Genomic DNA, 18268 nt, shown 5'->3' on the forward strand with positions numbered 1-18268 from the left:
TATATATATATATATATATATATATCCATAGTTATAATACTTGATACTGAAAAGTTTTTATAATCCAGTGTACTGGGGGTGAAGAATGCTTGTTTTTTTTTTTAACCAACATATTTTGCTTTGTTCTGATGTTTTGCTGACCAAGGCTACTATCGAGCTTGCTTCAAATTCCTGTATATTTGAGTTTATCATAAACGTATTTATCGCTTTTTGAACTTCCTGCCACAAGGTCCTGCTATTATTATATAATGTCGAAGTGCCTGAAACCAAGTTTCAAGCTTAACAATGCAAAAGTCAGCGGATACACCTGCCCTAATGATCATTTGTTTAAAGAGAAAAAAAAAAGGGTGGGTAGGGGGGGAAGAGTCACGGTTAACTCATACACCTTTAAGCAGGTGGGCGACCCACTTGTACCGAGGGGAAACAATTTGTTTCACACTACATAATACCTTTCCATTTTAAACCCTTCTCTGGCTTTTTGTTGTTGTTACATTCAGGTTCAACACCCGCTGGATTTAAGGTGTTTTATGTTTCGAGCGCGAACCATTCATGCATAAAAGATATATAATTATGTCGTTACAAGTACAGCCTTCGTCAAACACCCTAACCGTAAATACGATGGAAGATTAAGAAGGCTCTAAAGCTTGTTAGCATTTATATTGAAAAATTCAATGTCCGATATTTCTTTTTTATCTTTTTTATGTGTAAAAGTAATTATTTTTTCTTCCTTTTTATGTGTAAAAGTAGTTATTTTTTCTTCCTTTTTATGTGTAAAAGTAGTTATTTTCTCTTCCTTTTTATGTGTAAAAGTAGTTATTTTCTCTTCCTTTTTATGTGTAAAAGTAGTTATTTTTTCTTCCTTTTTGTGTGTACAAGTAGTTATTTTTTCTTCCTTTTAATGTCCAAGGTAAAAAAAGAACTGCCTTTACACTTTGATACCACTGTTGATATTTATTTTTTTATAGAAAAAAAAACCAACAAAAACTTCATAAATATCCTTAGCGAAAAACATATATACTATAATTATATTTATCTAATGTAGTGTTTTATATTATTTTACAGCTTTAACACTTTACTTGTAAATAATGCTAGGAATATCAGTTTATTTTGTAACAATATTGTCATAAATAGTTAAGATAAAGCCTTGTCGAGTGATTCATATTGTTTGCTTTGCCTCAGTTGCTATTCCACATTGTTGCGAAGAGTAAAATATGCGTTAAGTCTCATATGATGAACAATGTTTACATTATATAGAATTTGCTAGCTGGACGGGAGTTATGTAAATTCATGTTTAATGAAAGGTAATCTTAGGACATGAATATTTGCTTCCCTTATACGTAATTGTAAAAAAACGCACATAAAAACTGAAATACACATAATATGAAACCTCAAATTTGCATGTATCTCCGCATGGATCCAACAAACCTTCATGCCAAATTTGGTGAAGATCCATCAACAGAGGGCGAAGTAGTAGTAGTAGTAAACAAACGCAAAAACGTCCATAAAAATCGCAAAAAGAAGACGTTTGGCACTATTTTCGAGGACTAGGTTGCTGGACCAGACCTGTGACCTGACCCGAGGCCATGAGATCCAACATGGAAAAGTTAACTTGTAAATGTAAAGTAAAACGATGTACCAATGAAACATACTTGAAATATTCTAAGTTTGTTTGAAGTTAAACACAAAGATTGTTTGTTTTTGAATTTCGCGCAAAGCTACACGAGGGCTATCTGCGCTAGCCGTCCCTAATTTAGCATTGTAAGACTAGAGGGAAGGCAGCTAGTCATCACCACCCACCGCCAACTCTTGGGCTACTCTTTTACCAACGAATAGGGGGATTGACCGTCACATTATAACGCCCCCACGGCTGAATCAACTGTTTGGTGTGACGGGGATTCGAACCCACGACCCTCAGATTCCCCCGGCATGGCCAGGTGGTTAGGGCACTCGACTCTAAATTCATTTAGAAAAACTACAGTTACTGCACCTTGTATATTGATAGTTATGAAAATAAATATATGTTTATGAATTTGATTTTAAAATATTTGAATTAAATAACCATAAAATATTTTAAAATGTATCAATTATCAAAGCTTTCTTGACCAAACAATATCATAAACTATATTCTCTTACATTACATCACTGACACAAGTTATTCAAAAATCCCATCGTTCAAAATACAACATTTAAAACCACATGTTTGTTGTCAAGTCTTATAGTCTAGTGGTTTTATAACTGCTATACCTTTAGGATGTTCAAGTTTATTAACAAGGGCTTGAAGACCAAACAAAGCTTGAAGTTCTAAGTCTTCATTGCTATCTAGGTATTTCTGGAGCACTTCAGTTCTTTGTGTTATTACAGAATCAGAGAGTTTACAACTGTTTCCCTCTCCTGGAATAAGGAAAAGATAATTCAAGCTGAAAAATTAAATTATGAACCTAACAAAAACACATCTAAGAACTATATAAATGCAGCCAATGTTTTTCACTACTGTCCTTGAAATTGCACTTACAGTAGAAATATTCATTTACAACTAAAGTACTTGATATATAGTAATTTCAAATATTTCTCCAATGCAAGAATTTAGTTTACTATGTGCGACTAGAAGCAGAAACATGAAATAATCAACTAACATAGGCTTGCAATACTTGTGTGAGGGTTGCACCCCTTATCTCCAGATATAAAACTATTAAGAAATGCAGATGAACCACAATGATGACTGCTTTTTTGGGAATATGTAACAAATGGTTGGATAAAGCTTTGTGTCAAGGGCAAGGTAAAGAGTGTCAGGTTAATGTTAATTATAGTGTCTAAATATTTATCTTCCTCAGTCAAACTGACTTCAAAATCAATGTGAATGCAACTTATGTTAGTGTTTCTATACTAAGTAAGTTAAGATGAAAAGTTGGCACTAATTTTGAATTAAACAAAATAAATTTTCAGAGGATGACAATAGAATTTTTTAAACTTTCAATTGTTCATATACTATTAATCCGAGTGTCAATCATTCTACCCTATTCATATTCACAATCTGTTGGCCATGACTTTTCTCTCTCTCTAACTTTAGATTTTTGTTTCTGATACTAAAAAAATGTAACTTTTAATGTACATATTATAAATCATGACATTATTCACTATGGCCAACAAATCTTGTAACGAAAAGTAGGGCTACATGCTACTTGTTCCAGCAAAATACAAGTTCAAACACAGCCAATATTCTAACACTTTTGTAACAATGATATTAAAAAAGACAAATACAAAAGAGGAAATACTTTAATAAATTTTTATGTAAAGCTCACTTCAAATAAGTCTGACTTATAGTTTCAAGTGTTAGCTGCTTCAAATTCATGATGATTTTTAATAGATTTAACTTTCAATATTACTTACTAATAGCCACTTTAAAAGGAACAAAAATATCTCTTAGAATATTTTTACTTAAGTACTAAAATTATAAATTCTCTACAGAAATATAGCCATCTCATTAGCCAGCTAATACACAAGTCTATAAACACGGTGAACACATTCACTTGAAATTGTTAGAAAAACTTCTTACCAACTATTGCATTCTCAACAATGGCAGAGATCAAGGCACGAATGAATTGTGAATTCTTTCTTCTCTCTTCTCCAACATAAATCTACATTAATAGTAATAATAAGAAGAAAAAACAAATATATACATATTCAAAATCAATATTTTAAACACATCACACTCATTTTAGTTATTTATTCTATGTAACACAAATGTGTTTCATTTTATTTCTAATAATAAACTCATATTTATTTTTAATGAACATAAAAAAAGTTGGCTTCAGTGCAATGCTACACAATAGCTATCTGTAACCCTGTCCACTGTGAGAATGAGCCCCAGATTTCAGCACTATAAGTCTATAAAACTTACTGCTGACCCAATGGGAAGAAAAAGTTTTAGTAACATGGTTATGGCACAAATGCTTTGGCTGGTAATGAAGTGTGATTATAATAAATTATATTTATCACAAAACAACAGTATTAGGCTTCAAATGTATTTTATAGCACATCTTCTTTATTTAGTCTCTTATGGTTTCCCAAGAAAAAAAGAGTGGATAATAGTATTTCAAGTACGTGTTGTCAGCAGGGGCAGACATTGTGTAGCTGAAATAACATTATACACTCGTCTTCTCAGAAAAACCATAAAGGACCAAATAAAGATTGTTGTGTTAATAAATACAATAGAGCGAAACTTCATTAAACCTGACGTATTCATAATGAAGTAGTTCTTCTGATTTATCAAGACATCCACATAGTCAAACTTCATTAAACCTGACGTATTCATAATGAAGTAGTTCTTCTGATTTATCAAGACATCCACATAGTCAAACTTCATTAAACCTGACGTATTCATAATGAAGTAGTTCTTCTGATTTATCAAGACATCCACATAGTCAAATCAATCACTTTGGGTAGAATGGATGCTCTATTAATAGTCATTTAAGTGATAAATGTAAGGGTGAGAATGAAAACAGTAAACAAAAAAAAACTGAATGTACAATAAACTTGCCAGTTTATTATTTTATACCTTATCAACAATTATACAAATTGTATAATAAAAGTGGCATTTCATTATCTTTACATAAATCATCATTTTGTTCACACCAGTTATTTATTTACAAAGTACTTAGCACTGGTCAAATATACAACAAATCATTTTCTTAAGAAGGATGTAATCATAATCTGCTTCTGAACTGGATTTTTCTTTTGAAACTCCCCAGCAGCTTTAAGGAAATAACAATTTACATCATGATCTTCACACAAATCACAATTTTGTTCGAACCATGTGATGATGTCTTTAATGTTAGATTGTAATTTATTAGGACTGATTGCCTCATCAGGTGGCTCATTTTTGATGTCAAGTTCACTTTCACTACACTTTTGAAGAGACACAACAGAAATGATACAAGTAACACATCACATAGCACTGTGACTTGATATGACTGTAGCATAAACCACTCTGATGACCTCTCAATATCTGTTAATTTGTACAACCATACTATGATAGTCATTCTCAGAAGAATTATAATAAACTGGTACCTTTTAGTTAGTGCAGGTGTTATGTGGTCATCAATTATCACCTTGTTTTCTGTCCTGACTGACTCCTACTTGACTTTTACAGAATCATGTATCCATATAAAATGTATGCTTGATCATTCGGACTATCCAAGTCTCATTTGAGAATAACTGATTAATGAGCCTAACAATTAATTGGTTAGCAAATTCCACTAACGATCCAGTTCACATTTGGAATAACCTGGGTTGCCTGTTCCAGACTAATGAGATTTCATTGCATTGTCAAATGTAATTGATTATAATCACACTTTCCCAGCAAAGGTGTTCACACCAAACCAACTGTTATTCTAACAAATGGCTTACATAAATAGCATCCCAATTACTACTGTATTTGTTTTACCCCAGCCAGTCTGATGAACTCTGGTATACTCAAACATTGGATCAACTTCCTGACTAATCTATCTGATTTTTCATTTCTCAGGATATAAAGGATTTCAAATTTTATGACGGATGAGAAATCATAACTTTTTAAAATTTCACTGTGAAATAATTCAGTATTATGTTAAGAAACCAAGTAATAATTGAACCAGACAAATAGTGACATGTGTTGGTGAGAATGTTGGTCAAATGTTTGGAGAAATATTCATAGTAGATTCATAAGATATGGATCGTGCAATTTTTTTTTATTGCTTACTATACACATACTACTAAAAACAGGTTAGTGCATTTGAATCAATAACTTTATGGATTAGGTAAGCAATGTCATATGTATAACAAAACAATACACCATGATTGTTGGCCATCAGTTATCTCCTGAGATAAAAAAAAGGGGGAGGGCAAACTAAGTCAGTAATAGAACTGGTTTAACAAAGAATAATCGACAGACTTAGGTTAAAGAATATTGAAGAATTTTATGAGCTGCATGAGTTACATGGTAAACTAATTCAGAAAATGATAACAAGTTATGAAATTTAATCTCCTTGCACACTATTAAAGTTAATGTATGTTTTGTGTTTTATCAGTCATGTACAAATTTTGTTTCATTGTGATATTATATCTTCATAGTAATACTATTTCTTCCTTTGGATAGCAAACAAATGGAAAAGGGGAAAAAATCTGGTATTAAGCATAAGATGTCAGCGTTGGACATAGCAGGCATTGTGTGATTGAAATACTATCATACACTTTTTTTTTTGGAAAACTATGATGGACAGAATAAAGAATGTAGTGTTAAAAATTACAATAAATCTAATTCTACTATCTTATGACAAATATAACTGATTTTAGTAACGTTATTTTCTCACGTTTTACAGCAAAAGTGTTTAATTTTTGTTTAATACACAAGGACTTAAAACAGTTTGTACAATTTCATTTCTTTACAAAGAATAAAACACATTTTCAAAGTATTCAATGTAATCAAACAAAAATGTTAAAAATACATAAGGAGTTTAGTTTTATATTATAAAATTATTTCTTATTATAAATTTTATTTCTAAATTTCATATACTATAAATAGACATTTCCAGTAATTAAATCTTAAGACTTTCACTGAAATTAAATTATAACTAATTTTTTCAAAAAAATTATATTTCTTAAAAGTTATAAATATACACAAAACTTCAAAACATAATTATAAATTTAAATAATTAAAACAAATTATCGAGTAAGACAACATATGCATTGAAAAACAAATCCCTGAATGTTAACCCTTTCTATATGGGTCACAGGTAAAAGTCCATGTCATCTTGTTTGTTGACCCACATTCAAAATTTTATTTAACTACTATTTCATGAATTTATGTCACCAAGTTTGGTATCAAACTGTAGATTATAACTCCAATTTTTGAACTATACATTACTCAGTTTGTTAATTTAAAAGTAAATATTAAAAAAACACAGTTAAACATCAATTTTTGTGTGTTAGGTGGTATGTTGAATGCAGCACTGGTTCAAATTAGATGTTTGTGAAGTCAAAATACTAAGTCTGTAGTTTCATACGAATTAAAAACTCAAATTACAAATTTCAACCTGTGACCTATCTCTAAAGGGTTAAAGAGATGTTTTTTCTTCTTCCAAACATTTTCAGTTGCTGTAGCAACAAGAAATGGAAACAAAACAACTACTATTCATACCTCAACCCAATCAAGGATCTCTTCATTGGTGGCTCTTTTCTTTTGCAATAAAAATTCTATCTTTTCTTTAATCTGTTCCATTGAAAGCTGAGCATCAGGAAGAGATTCTGCTACACTAACTGTAAATTGTAATTTCTGAAAAACAAAAAACACTCAATGATTTATTTAAATAAATCTAAAAAACTGCTTTTGTGTTTATAAATTATTTCATCCTCAAAAAAATTGCTACAAAATTCAGCTAAATAACTTTACTGCTGTACAAATTCTGGCTTATGTCTTTTTTCTATTCTCACAGTGTTGGAAATTCATGTGTTAAGCTGGCTTTTCTAGTTATAATTTGGTATACAGAATTTAATTTTGGGCTGCACTTAGTATCTCAAGCCAGAAGGTTTATATACAAGTTATTTTACAAATCAGTTTCACTGGAAATAATACTTTTAAAAAATGTGATTCAACAGAATGGTTGATAAAAGTAGCATCTTGTGTCAAATGAATTATGTAAATCATGAAAACAGTCACAACCAAAAGTTAAGGTCGGTATTTAAAATGTCCAAATACATCAATTTAACGCACTTATTGTATGGTTTGTTTGATTGCATTACAAGAAAACCATGGGATGAAATGGTTTGAAAGTTAAAATGAACTTTCTATAAACAGTGTAGATTCTGCAAATAAAATATATTATTTTTTGTCATATTTGTAGTTTTGAAAACTAGAAAACATTTCATTGTGATATGTTTTTCAAGAAGCAAGAAAAAAATGTTTATTTTGTTTTAGAATTAACTTACTAATTTTTATGTTTTCCTAAGTTATTTTAAAACTTTCCTATGGTTTTATTTTATAAAACTAAATCTTAATTTTGTTCCAATTTGAAAAACAAAAACGCTTAATAGTTTCACTGTATTTACAATCACTGACATATAATAAAAAATAACCTTTTTACCATACAAAAATTATAAAGCTTGAATTATTTTTTTAATATAAATATTCACTAGAAGTTTTTATTAAATATATTTAATACATTTTAAACCAAATTTATCTTGATTTATATAATTCTATTTATACATTTACAATTATTTTCAGTAATTTTCTATGCAGATAAAGCCTAATGCAAACACGGCCTAACAACAGCTATCTTTGTTGATGAACTGTAATCTGATAGGGTCGAGTGCAAAATTGTCTTTGTGTCAGTTTTCAAGGCTTACGATATCAAGCAGTGCATGAAAATTTTGCCAAAGGGTTGTGGGTCTCTGCCAGAGACACCATAATATGCCTCAAGGGCACTGTTGACTCATGCCAAGATGAATAATAAGTGATAAAGGACAAGAAAACATTTAAAATAACTATATGTGAAAAGTCCTGAAATTAAGAATTTAACCAAAAGAAAATCTTTACGAGATATTCTATGAAAAATTAAAAGGTTTTTTTTCCTATTTCCTAATTTTACTCATTTTATTGTCACTGTTCATTGAGGATAACAGCTAGATTTAGTGATATGGTAGAGAAAATGAAAAATTTACCTTAAAAAAAAACATTTAATATTCATTTAGGAGGTTCTATAGATTATGCAAATTAAATATGAAAACAATAAGATGAAGAAAAGTATTTTTATACTTAAACCTTTCGCAACAGGAGCCTCTTTAAATGCTTTTCTGTGCAAGTCACTGTGTTACATTAAAAATTTAAACACCTTTAATATCAATGTATGTATGTTATGATTCAAAGTTTTATTTTATCCAAGTTTTAAGTCCTCTATTTCAAAATAAACCCTTAAAAAACTACTTAAAACTTCAGATGTATTATCATATGACCTTCAATAATACAATGGCAGTACTGTAGAGGTACGTCTAGACATTGAGTTGCTTAGATAACCTTTTGACTCTTTCATTTCAAAGTTAGAGATACAATTTTAATTCTATTTAAGTCTTACTATTATATTTTAGTTAATTATGCATTCATTATGTTTTAAAATGCATAATTAAAAGGTTTAAACATTTTTTAAAATATATATCATACTTTGTGTACATTCTCAAAGGCTTACAATATTATGTGCTGAATGAACATTTTGCCAAAGGGTTGCACATGTCTCCGAAAGAAACTGTAGTATGCCTAGAAGGCACCATTGACTTGTGTTGGCATGAATAATAAGAGATAAAGGACAGGAATGAAAAATAAAACATTAAAAATTAAGTAAATGTGAAAAGGAAAAGGCCAAAATTATGAAATGTAAGCAAAATAACATCTTTAAAGATATTTTAGAAATAAATCAAAAGGTATGTTTTTTATTTCCTAATTTTAATCATTTCGTTGCATTGTACAATGATGATAATACCTAGAGTTAGTGATATGGTAAAGAAAAATAAAAATAAAATATAAACGTTTACCTTAAAAAACACTTTCAATATCCTTTTAGGAGATTCTGCAGATTATGCAAATGAAATTTGAAAACAATAAGACAAAGAAAAGTATTTTTATACTTAAAATGAAAATCACCTTTGCTAATAGTTTGAATGTAAGTAATTACAACAGAAAAATAACATATTTTTAGTAAAAACACTAATTATAAAACCGTCATTACTTGTGTACAAGATACTTATGATCTTCAACAAAATCTTGCCAGTTTTTACGAGGAGACGTTCAGAAATTTCAGAGTTACTTCATGTACTGTTGTACAAGTGAAATTCACAACTCAATTTCTGCAAATTGCACGAGCCTGCTGCAGAAGGATTAAAATGAAAATCACCTTGCACTAACTTATTAAGAGTGCAAGTAACTAAAACAGATAAATAGCATATTTTTAGTAAAAACAATTAAAATAACGTAATTCTTTGTGTACAAGATAGTTATGATCTTTAACCAAACCTTACCAGTTTTTGAGAGGATACCTTAAGAAATCTCAGAGTTACCATATGTATTGTTGCACTTGTGAAATTTGCAATACGTTTTCTGCAAATTACATAAGCTAGGCACAAAAAGGGTTAAACCTTTGATGTGATCCATACAGCTTCCAGTTAATAAATAAACTTTTTTATTAAACAAGTTTCAACTACAAAACAGTTCTTTATTTCATTATATGGAAGAATGATTACAAGTTTATTTTCTATACATTTTTTTAATTCAGGGGTGCAATTCTTCCTTCAGGGAACCATAGAGTTAAGCCACAAAATAATTTCATTCTACATTTTCAAATGATTCATGTACAATAACTAATTGCAAGTGACCCTGGATGATAACTTTTCTTCCTCTAACAATTCTGTTATTTATATTATAGGTATACTTACATTTTCTTCTATAAACTTGTCTATATTCTGTCCAGATGGGAGGAATTCCATCCACTGAATGCCAGACTTCTTCCACATCTCTCCCACTTTGATAGAGCCCTGCATAAATAGGCAGTTTAATGTTACAAAAGAATATCCTATATAAATTATATGGATTAGTACATCAATATTATAGAAACATTTATTAATCATTGTTGACTGAAGTTTGTGCAATAAATTGTCATACAAATTCTTCTGATCACAATAACACTTAATTACACAGTGTCAAAACCTGCTTGAGATGATCAATGAACCCAAAATTGCAAGGTGAAATAATAAATACTGTAACTTTGAATGTACTAAGTATATGTTTATGAAATATAACTGAAAAATTACTTTTTATGTAATATTTCTACTAAATTTTTGATCATAAATTTAAGAAATTTCCATAGGTCAAAGAAGAAAAAAAAAGATGGGTGACATTTTGGCTAAGAATAAAATACTTTTATTCAAATTACAGTTTTCATTTTCATATGCATAATGTCTAGAAACTTTTAAATAAATACTAATAAGTTTATAAAGAATATAAGAATAAATCTGAAAATATGTATTGGACGTACTACCTGTATGAACCATTTGCACCTGGTGCTCCCAATGCCTTAACCCCAATGCTCTTTTTAAAGAATTAGATTAAAAAAACAAAATCTATAGATATATATATAAAAATGTAATTTACAACACACAAAACACATTAGTTTCTAAAATTCACTATTTGTACTAGCAAATTTCCCATTTTTTTTCTATTTCAGTTATAACTAGATAAAAAAAAAAAAAGATTCACTTCTGACTTGAAACAATGCTCCAAACTTGACTCTGAAAAACAACATGCAACAGACAAACAGCAATTTTTTAATCAGTTTTTCAATGCTAACTCCAAGGATTTCAACCATGCTTCAGAAAGTCGAATTAAGAAAAAAATGTTTTTTATTTAACCTGATGTTGTTTAGACATACACCTTTTTGAAAGATCGTTGAGTATTAGAAGTTATAAATTTGATTTTTAAATGACAATAACCAAAAAATATTACAAGCCTACAATAGTGTAATAGAACAGTACTGATGACATGTGTTACAGACATTGTTTAACAAACAAATCTGCTCATCAAAGTAAATTAATATAAAAAATAAGTTATTTGATGTACCTTAAAGAAAAAACCACAAGTACACTGCTCAGAATCTTAGCTTTCTGTTGGTTATAAGCAATAACATGTAGGCTATCTTGCCTCCACGCAACAAACCAAGAAATTCAGTAAAAGGTGGTCATGATTTTCTCATGTAGTTAAAAGATTTCTCAGCCCAAGAATGAGACAGAAACTTGAAACCTTGCAGTTTTAATTACATTAAGTACTATTTAAACTTATAAAATACTAGAAGCATTAGTAACAATTTTGTCAATGTTCATAGTCCAGATTGGGGGGACCTTTTTCGGTAATTTGAAAGTTATATTTTTTAGTCATCATTGATTTTTTCTATTGGGTGACAAACTAGTTGCTTTAAAATTATTTTCAGTTTTTATTTATATCTTTAATGTTAAAGGTATGAAATAAAATTCTCACAGAATAAACCAATGAATGGTAATACCCAATCTTGATGTAGGAATATTTTAATTTTTAATTAACACTTGGATTTGCACAATGAGAATGAATAATCATCAGGTTATACCAAGGGATTAATCATAATCACATAACTTTTCACTGATAGCCAATCACAATTACAGAAGTTTAAGCTCTAATCACATGTTAACAACAGATTCTAAGGTCATGTGGCAGTTCAAACATGTATGCAAGGTTTGTAAAACAATGCTCACAACAAGGTCTGATGCATCACAGTGATGAATCTTGAGAGAAAACTGTAGAACAATGCTTAGCAAACAGTGTGAAGGAGAAAAAAGTTTTGAATGACTTATATAGGGAGTTTCTTCCAATATAAGCAATAAAGAATACACATTTTATTTCAAAAAGGCCTTTCATATCAATAGCAAAACTAAAACTTATCCCAATCCCAAAAAGCAATATATAAAATCATGTCCTACCCATATTTGCACCACTCCCTAAACGTGATTGCAAAATTGGTCTAAGAATCTTGTTTTGGTCTTGTGGTAATTTTGTTAACATAGTGAGAAATAAGCAACAGTTTGTTTGTTGTCTATCTGTACTTTGGCTTTGTGAGTATCCAAACTAGATTTTTAGGGTTATAAGCCCCCAGACTTATCACTGAGCTACTGGGAGGATATAAGATATGGAGTTCATGTTAATAATATTAGGGTAATTACAGAGTCAATACTGAGTAAGAGAATTGTGTTTGTGTATATACACACAGACATACCATATCTAAGTAAGCTTTTTTTTGTAATAGATTACATCAAAACAAAACAGCATGCATTTTACACAGCATATCCAAGACTTAGATGGGATACAATTAGATTTAATCTTGTAGAGGAGTTTTGTTTGTTTGCATTTAAGCACAAATCTACACAGTGGGCTATCTCTGCTATGCCCACCATGGGTATCAAAACCCAGTTTCTAGTTTTATAAGGTCACAGACTTACTGATGAGCTACTGAGGGCTGTAGAGAAGGAAAAAAAAGTGAATAAATAAATGAAAAATTACACTTGAAAAATAAAAATGCAGTCACAAACATTCAACACCATAGGGTGGGTCATTATGTAATGTGCCCTGGTTTTTTGAGGTACCAGCATAAGTAAGACTCAAATTGCTTTGAGGTACATCATCTATCTGGATTAACCTCACATGGTTAAAAAAACCAACAACATCCCACATCTTTAACACCTTTCACTGTCTGCAGCCAGAATAAAAAAAGGTATTAAAGATGTTGGATGTTGTGGGCTTAAACATTCACATCTGTTCCTTTTCTCTATTTTATAAGTATGTGAGGCCAGTGAAATTGAGGTTAAACTGGACAGGCAGTGTAACTCCAATGCAATTTGGGTCTTATTTCTGCCATTGCCTTAAAAAAAAAACCATGCCACATTACCTAATGACCCACCATATGATTTGTGACCCAATGTTGGATATTTGTTTTGTGGCTACAATTTTATTTTTTCTAGTATATTTTTTAATTTATTTATTTTTTCCTTTTCTAGAAAAAAAGTAAATCTAATTATATATATATATATAACATATATATTTCACCTCACCATTGCAGGAACTGAAACTGTCAATGTTATAAAGTGATAAAATGTATATCTCAAACAGGTGACATGATTAACAATATATATAATACAACATTTTCAATTCTAAGCTGCATTTTCAAACCAGACTTGTTGGTGTAGATCGAATACACATTAAAATTACCACAACCACATGACATATACATGAGTGCATAGTTGGATTAAGGACACTGTAGGTTAAAGCAATCGGATCCTACCCCTTTATTGATTATCAGTTGCAAAATACCTTTGTTTTACAACAGCAGTTTTGATGAATAACTGAAGAAACAGCCTATCACCAACACTATTCAAGACACAAGGTAGTGTGTTGTGTGGCCAAAACAACCTGCAGGACACACTGCATGTTATTAACAGGAGTGATTGTTTAGCAATTTTCTACTTTCTGTAGCTTGCACTTTGGTAATCCAAACTATCACATATTTTCAGTGGACGTGCTATAATGGACCCTTACTTTACATACCAAATTACAAAGCAATCCATTAACTTAACACTTTTAATATGGGCTCGGGCAATTTGACCGACCATGTGACCTTTTTGTACTCTTTTAAAGTCTTTATAGATTTAATACTTATAACTCTTAATATAATGGGTATATCTTCACAAAATTTGTCAGTCTTTCAGTTAATATTACAAGTCTTTCACATATAAAAAGTCATACTTCTTAGTGAAGTATTTTTAATAAAATAAAACAAAGATTTGTCCATGAATATATTCAATATTTGTTTTGAATAGTCCGTGCACAATGTAATTTTCAAGTTAAACAAATTAAAAATACTTTTCCTCATCTCAAAAATCTAAAATTTTCTTTGTGTAATCCCTAACTCCTCCTAAATGAATTTCAAACGTTTTCTTTCAGTAAAACTTTATAGTTTATCTGTTATTTTCTCTACCCTATCACAAAACAGGATCGGTCAACTTGACCGACCTCATAACCACCAAAAAACATTGAAAGAAACCTAAATTAACCTTTTTTTTTTCTTTCTAGAATGACTTGAAACTACATTTGCTTATTCTAAGTAGCTCTAAGTTCATAACATCATACATCTATTTATAATTAAATTTTATTGTTTTACTGCCCTTTAAACTGTGTCTAACTATTTTCCATGCCATAAAAAGTTGTAAATCACTCAGGGAACGTGCAGCTCATGTTACACTATCAAATTATATTACCCACAAGTTGCCCATGTCCATGCCTCATGAATTATTTTAATTATATTATTATTATTATTTTACCTAATCTAGTCTTAAATAATTAAAAAACATCCATATTTTTGGATTTTAGTTACTTTTACAATTATAAATATGTAATAGTAATGCATTTAGTAATATATATTTAATTAAATAATACACCAAAGACTAATAATATGCAAAAAGTAGACAATTTCTCCTAACTCTCAAAATTTTTCTGCCTTTCTAACTATGCAACAAGAGCTGTTACAAATTCATCCAAGCTAGTCGTTAACTTTCCCAAGGGAACAAATCTTGTACTGTGAGTGAAATTGACGATATTCTGTTCACAACATGATGTTATACAATACATCATTTGATAGATGAAGACCTTGATTTTCTATTGGTTATAGGTAAAATATAATGAAATGCAAGAGCGAACTATCAACAAGCTGAGAAAGAGAGAGGATGGGACAGGTGGATGTGGCAGGAGGGTTCTGATTTTCTATTTGATAGCTCTGTAACCAAACAAATTGAAGACTAAAAATTATGGTTTGTCTGAGCAATAACAATTTTATAGAGAGTAATTTACGTTTAATTTTGTACATTTTCAAGGGGTGATGGATAAAATAGGGTTGATGACATGATAGGACAAAATGTGTCACATGGGTCATACTAGTGGAAAATCAGGAGTTTTTTTAATATTCCCTAGTAAAATTAAGAATTTAAAACTTGTGTACTATTAAAATATGGATTGTTAGCTAAGATTTTATGCTATTCTAATTGGTAGAACATAAACAAAAAGTAGTATAATAATATTTTGAATGTAAGACACTAAAACCTTGTGTCATGTGCAGTAAAGGATACCCGGGGCAATAGGGTTAACAAATACACAAGATATAAAACATCCAATTTTGATTAAAGTTCTTCCTATTTTTTTTCTTTGCACCAAAATTACAGAACTTTTATTTGATAGAAAAATATATTTAAATTTTATGGATTTTTTTAAAATTTGGTACAATGATTGATCTTGACAGCCTACAATTAGGTGTCAAATTTGGCTGAATATAAGTCACATGTGTAAAGTTATTCAACAAAAACTGCTCAGTTTTTACCACAAATTTGGCACATGCCTACACAAAAAGTCACATGAGCTATCAGTCTATCATCTTTGAGTAAAGGTGGACTGTTTTTAGTTTTTTGTCAATTGGATTAAAGACAGCTGATTTATAACAGCAAAACTATAAGGTGAAAGTACATGCAGATACATAAGTATTGGTTAAACGAAGCAAACTAAGTCAGCAGTTTCTAGCTCAAGTTTTCAAAAAAATTATACAGGTGGATGGCTATTATTCATTATTCACTGCCAACTTTTAAGCACAAGTTTGCTAGGTTTTATGAAATTCTCCTAATTAAAGTGTGTTTAATGTTACGTGATATTAGCTTAAGCAATTAGTGTAAATAATGATGCTTGATACGGCTGTACCAAGTGCACGTGGGTGATGACAAGAAACTGTTATTCTAGATTCCATGGCGTTACTATAAAGGAAGTTATTAACACTGTTTTAGAGAGGAAAAATTACCATCATATATTTCAAAGAACCTGATTTGTTCTGTAAAGTACAGGTCTGTTCCAAATAAAAGGGTTGTGATCCTAAAGCTAATATTGGTTACTATCGAGTGTCACTTTCTTACTTGCTGTGGTTTGTTGGTGTGTATCGATAAAAAGTCACAATATCTAATCAACATCACCTTACACGTGAAAAAAAGTGCAGCCAAAAAAAATATAAAAATTGGCAACCAAACTGGTAGTTACACAATTTTACAGCAAATAGTTAGCTAGGTCTTGTATTTTGTTTTACCTACAATCATACCTCAAGTTGAACAAAAGGTGTTTTTGACAAATTTTTTAAAATTTTCTGTTTTGTCAAAGTGCAAATTTGCCATTAGTATATATATATAAATAAATAGATACACACATGCATACATAGTTACAAGATGTATGCATTGACAATAATGAATATTTTAAAACAATTACATACCCAACCCTCAGAGGGGTGGATTGCCAATGGCAAACTTTTTTTTTAGTCTGGCCCTACAATAAGGTCAGAAGAAGAGGAATTATCATCACCACTAGGTCATCCTGCCCCCCTAAAATGTTTGCAAGAAAATAGATTTGTGACTAACTAGTGCTTAATGAGCTTGCAAGTCAAAAAAAAAAATAAAAAAATTAACTGAGATACAATTCTAATGCTTCAAATACTTTCAGAATGCACAAACATACATATCAAATAAAAAAGGCCTAACTCACTAGATTTCTAGCAGCACCATGAAGAACTGCAGAAAGAAGTTTGCCAGCTGTTCCACTAACCACACAAGGTTCGACTACTTCTCTCAGGTAACTTAAAGGGATACAACCATCTTGTATCATTGGTCCTATAAGTTCTCCTAAGTATTCCCATATCCTGGGGATATCTATAGCAAAATCATCTGCATTTTCCAAGATGGATTTGAGTCTATAAAAATACAGAAACCACTAAACTGAATATGCATAGCACATACACAAGTTTAAAGCTGTGTAGAAAATTTAGTATAAAAACAAATTTCATAATTATATTTCCATTTATGCAATTGATCTTTTGATTAGTTAAAAATACATCTAAAAATTCTTAAGTAAAATTCAAGTAATCAACTTAAGAGAAGATAGAAAAGGATATAGAACAAAATGCCTCTGTAATTTTAAACGTTACAGAAAACAAGTCTTGTCTTATCAATTGTCAGAAAAATAAAACAAAATCAAAGCTTCAGTGTTGTTAGGTTGCAGATTAATCTACAAAACCCTTTTATCAGTGAGAAAACTCCACCTGCTAGATACATTTCTATTGGTAATCTAACTTTATTAAAAGTTATAGAATATGTAAGCCCTATATTTAACTTAAGTATATATCCATGACTGGAATGCCAGCTTGACGGTAAGTTTTATGTTATACCTTTCTTAAGTCATATGTACTGTAATCATCTGTTACAATAATTTATAAATACTTTAACCATAATATATTATTTTCTTTCCTACTATATTACCGCATAAGGTAATGAACAGAAGATTAATTATTATGACATCATACTCCCGCCATAAAGCAAGACCTCTTTCAGCCCGAGCTTGGCCCCTGGGACCGATCTCCTAACTATTTTGTGCTTGTTATATTTTTCGTGCCATAACTTTTAAATTAGTAAGCAAATGTTAACAAAATTTAGCAGATTATCAGTAAACATTACAATGCTTTCATATGCAAAATATCTTTCATGCCTTTTTTTTTTGCTTTTCACATCTTGCCTATCTATCATGCAAAGTAATTTTCATTTTAAGATTAAAAATACTTTTATGCATCAGACATTTTGAAACTTCACATGCGAAATC

At 30.1% G+C, this 18268-nt stretch overlaps 1 protein-coding gene across 1 annotated transcript in view; it reads right to left on the minus strand.

Annotated features, from left to right (window-relative positions):
• Nucleotides 1-18268, minus strand: part of LOC106457903 (eukaryotic translation initiation factor 4 gamma 3-like) — a 33032-nt gene that overhangs the window by 8431 nt on the left and 6333 nt on the right. Inside the window, exons 6-10 of the mRNA XM_022383978.1 lie at nucleotides 17162-17366; nucleotides 10456-10554; nucleotides 7175-7309; nucleotides 3554-3635; nucleotides 2245-2391 (exon numbers count right to left, since the gene is read on the minus strand). Of these exons, the coding sequence (XP_022239686.1) occupies nucleotides 2245-2391; nucleotides 3554-3635; nucleotides 7175-7309; nucleotides 10456-10554; nucleotides 17162-17366 (668 nt within the window). The remainder of the gene's footprint in view (nucleotides 1-2244; nucleotides 2392-3553; nucleotides 3636-7174; nucleotides 7310-10455; nucleotides 10555-17161; nucleotides 17367-18268) is intronic.

This window comes from Limulus polyphemus, unplaced genomic scaffold (assembly GCF_000517525.1).
Source record: "Limulus polyphemus unplaced genomic scaffold, Limulus_polyphemus-2.1.2 Scaffold390, whole genome shotgun sequence".
NCBI lineage: Eukaryota > Metazoa > Arthropoda > Merostomata > Xiphosura > Limulidae > Limulus > Limulus polyphemus.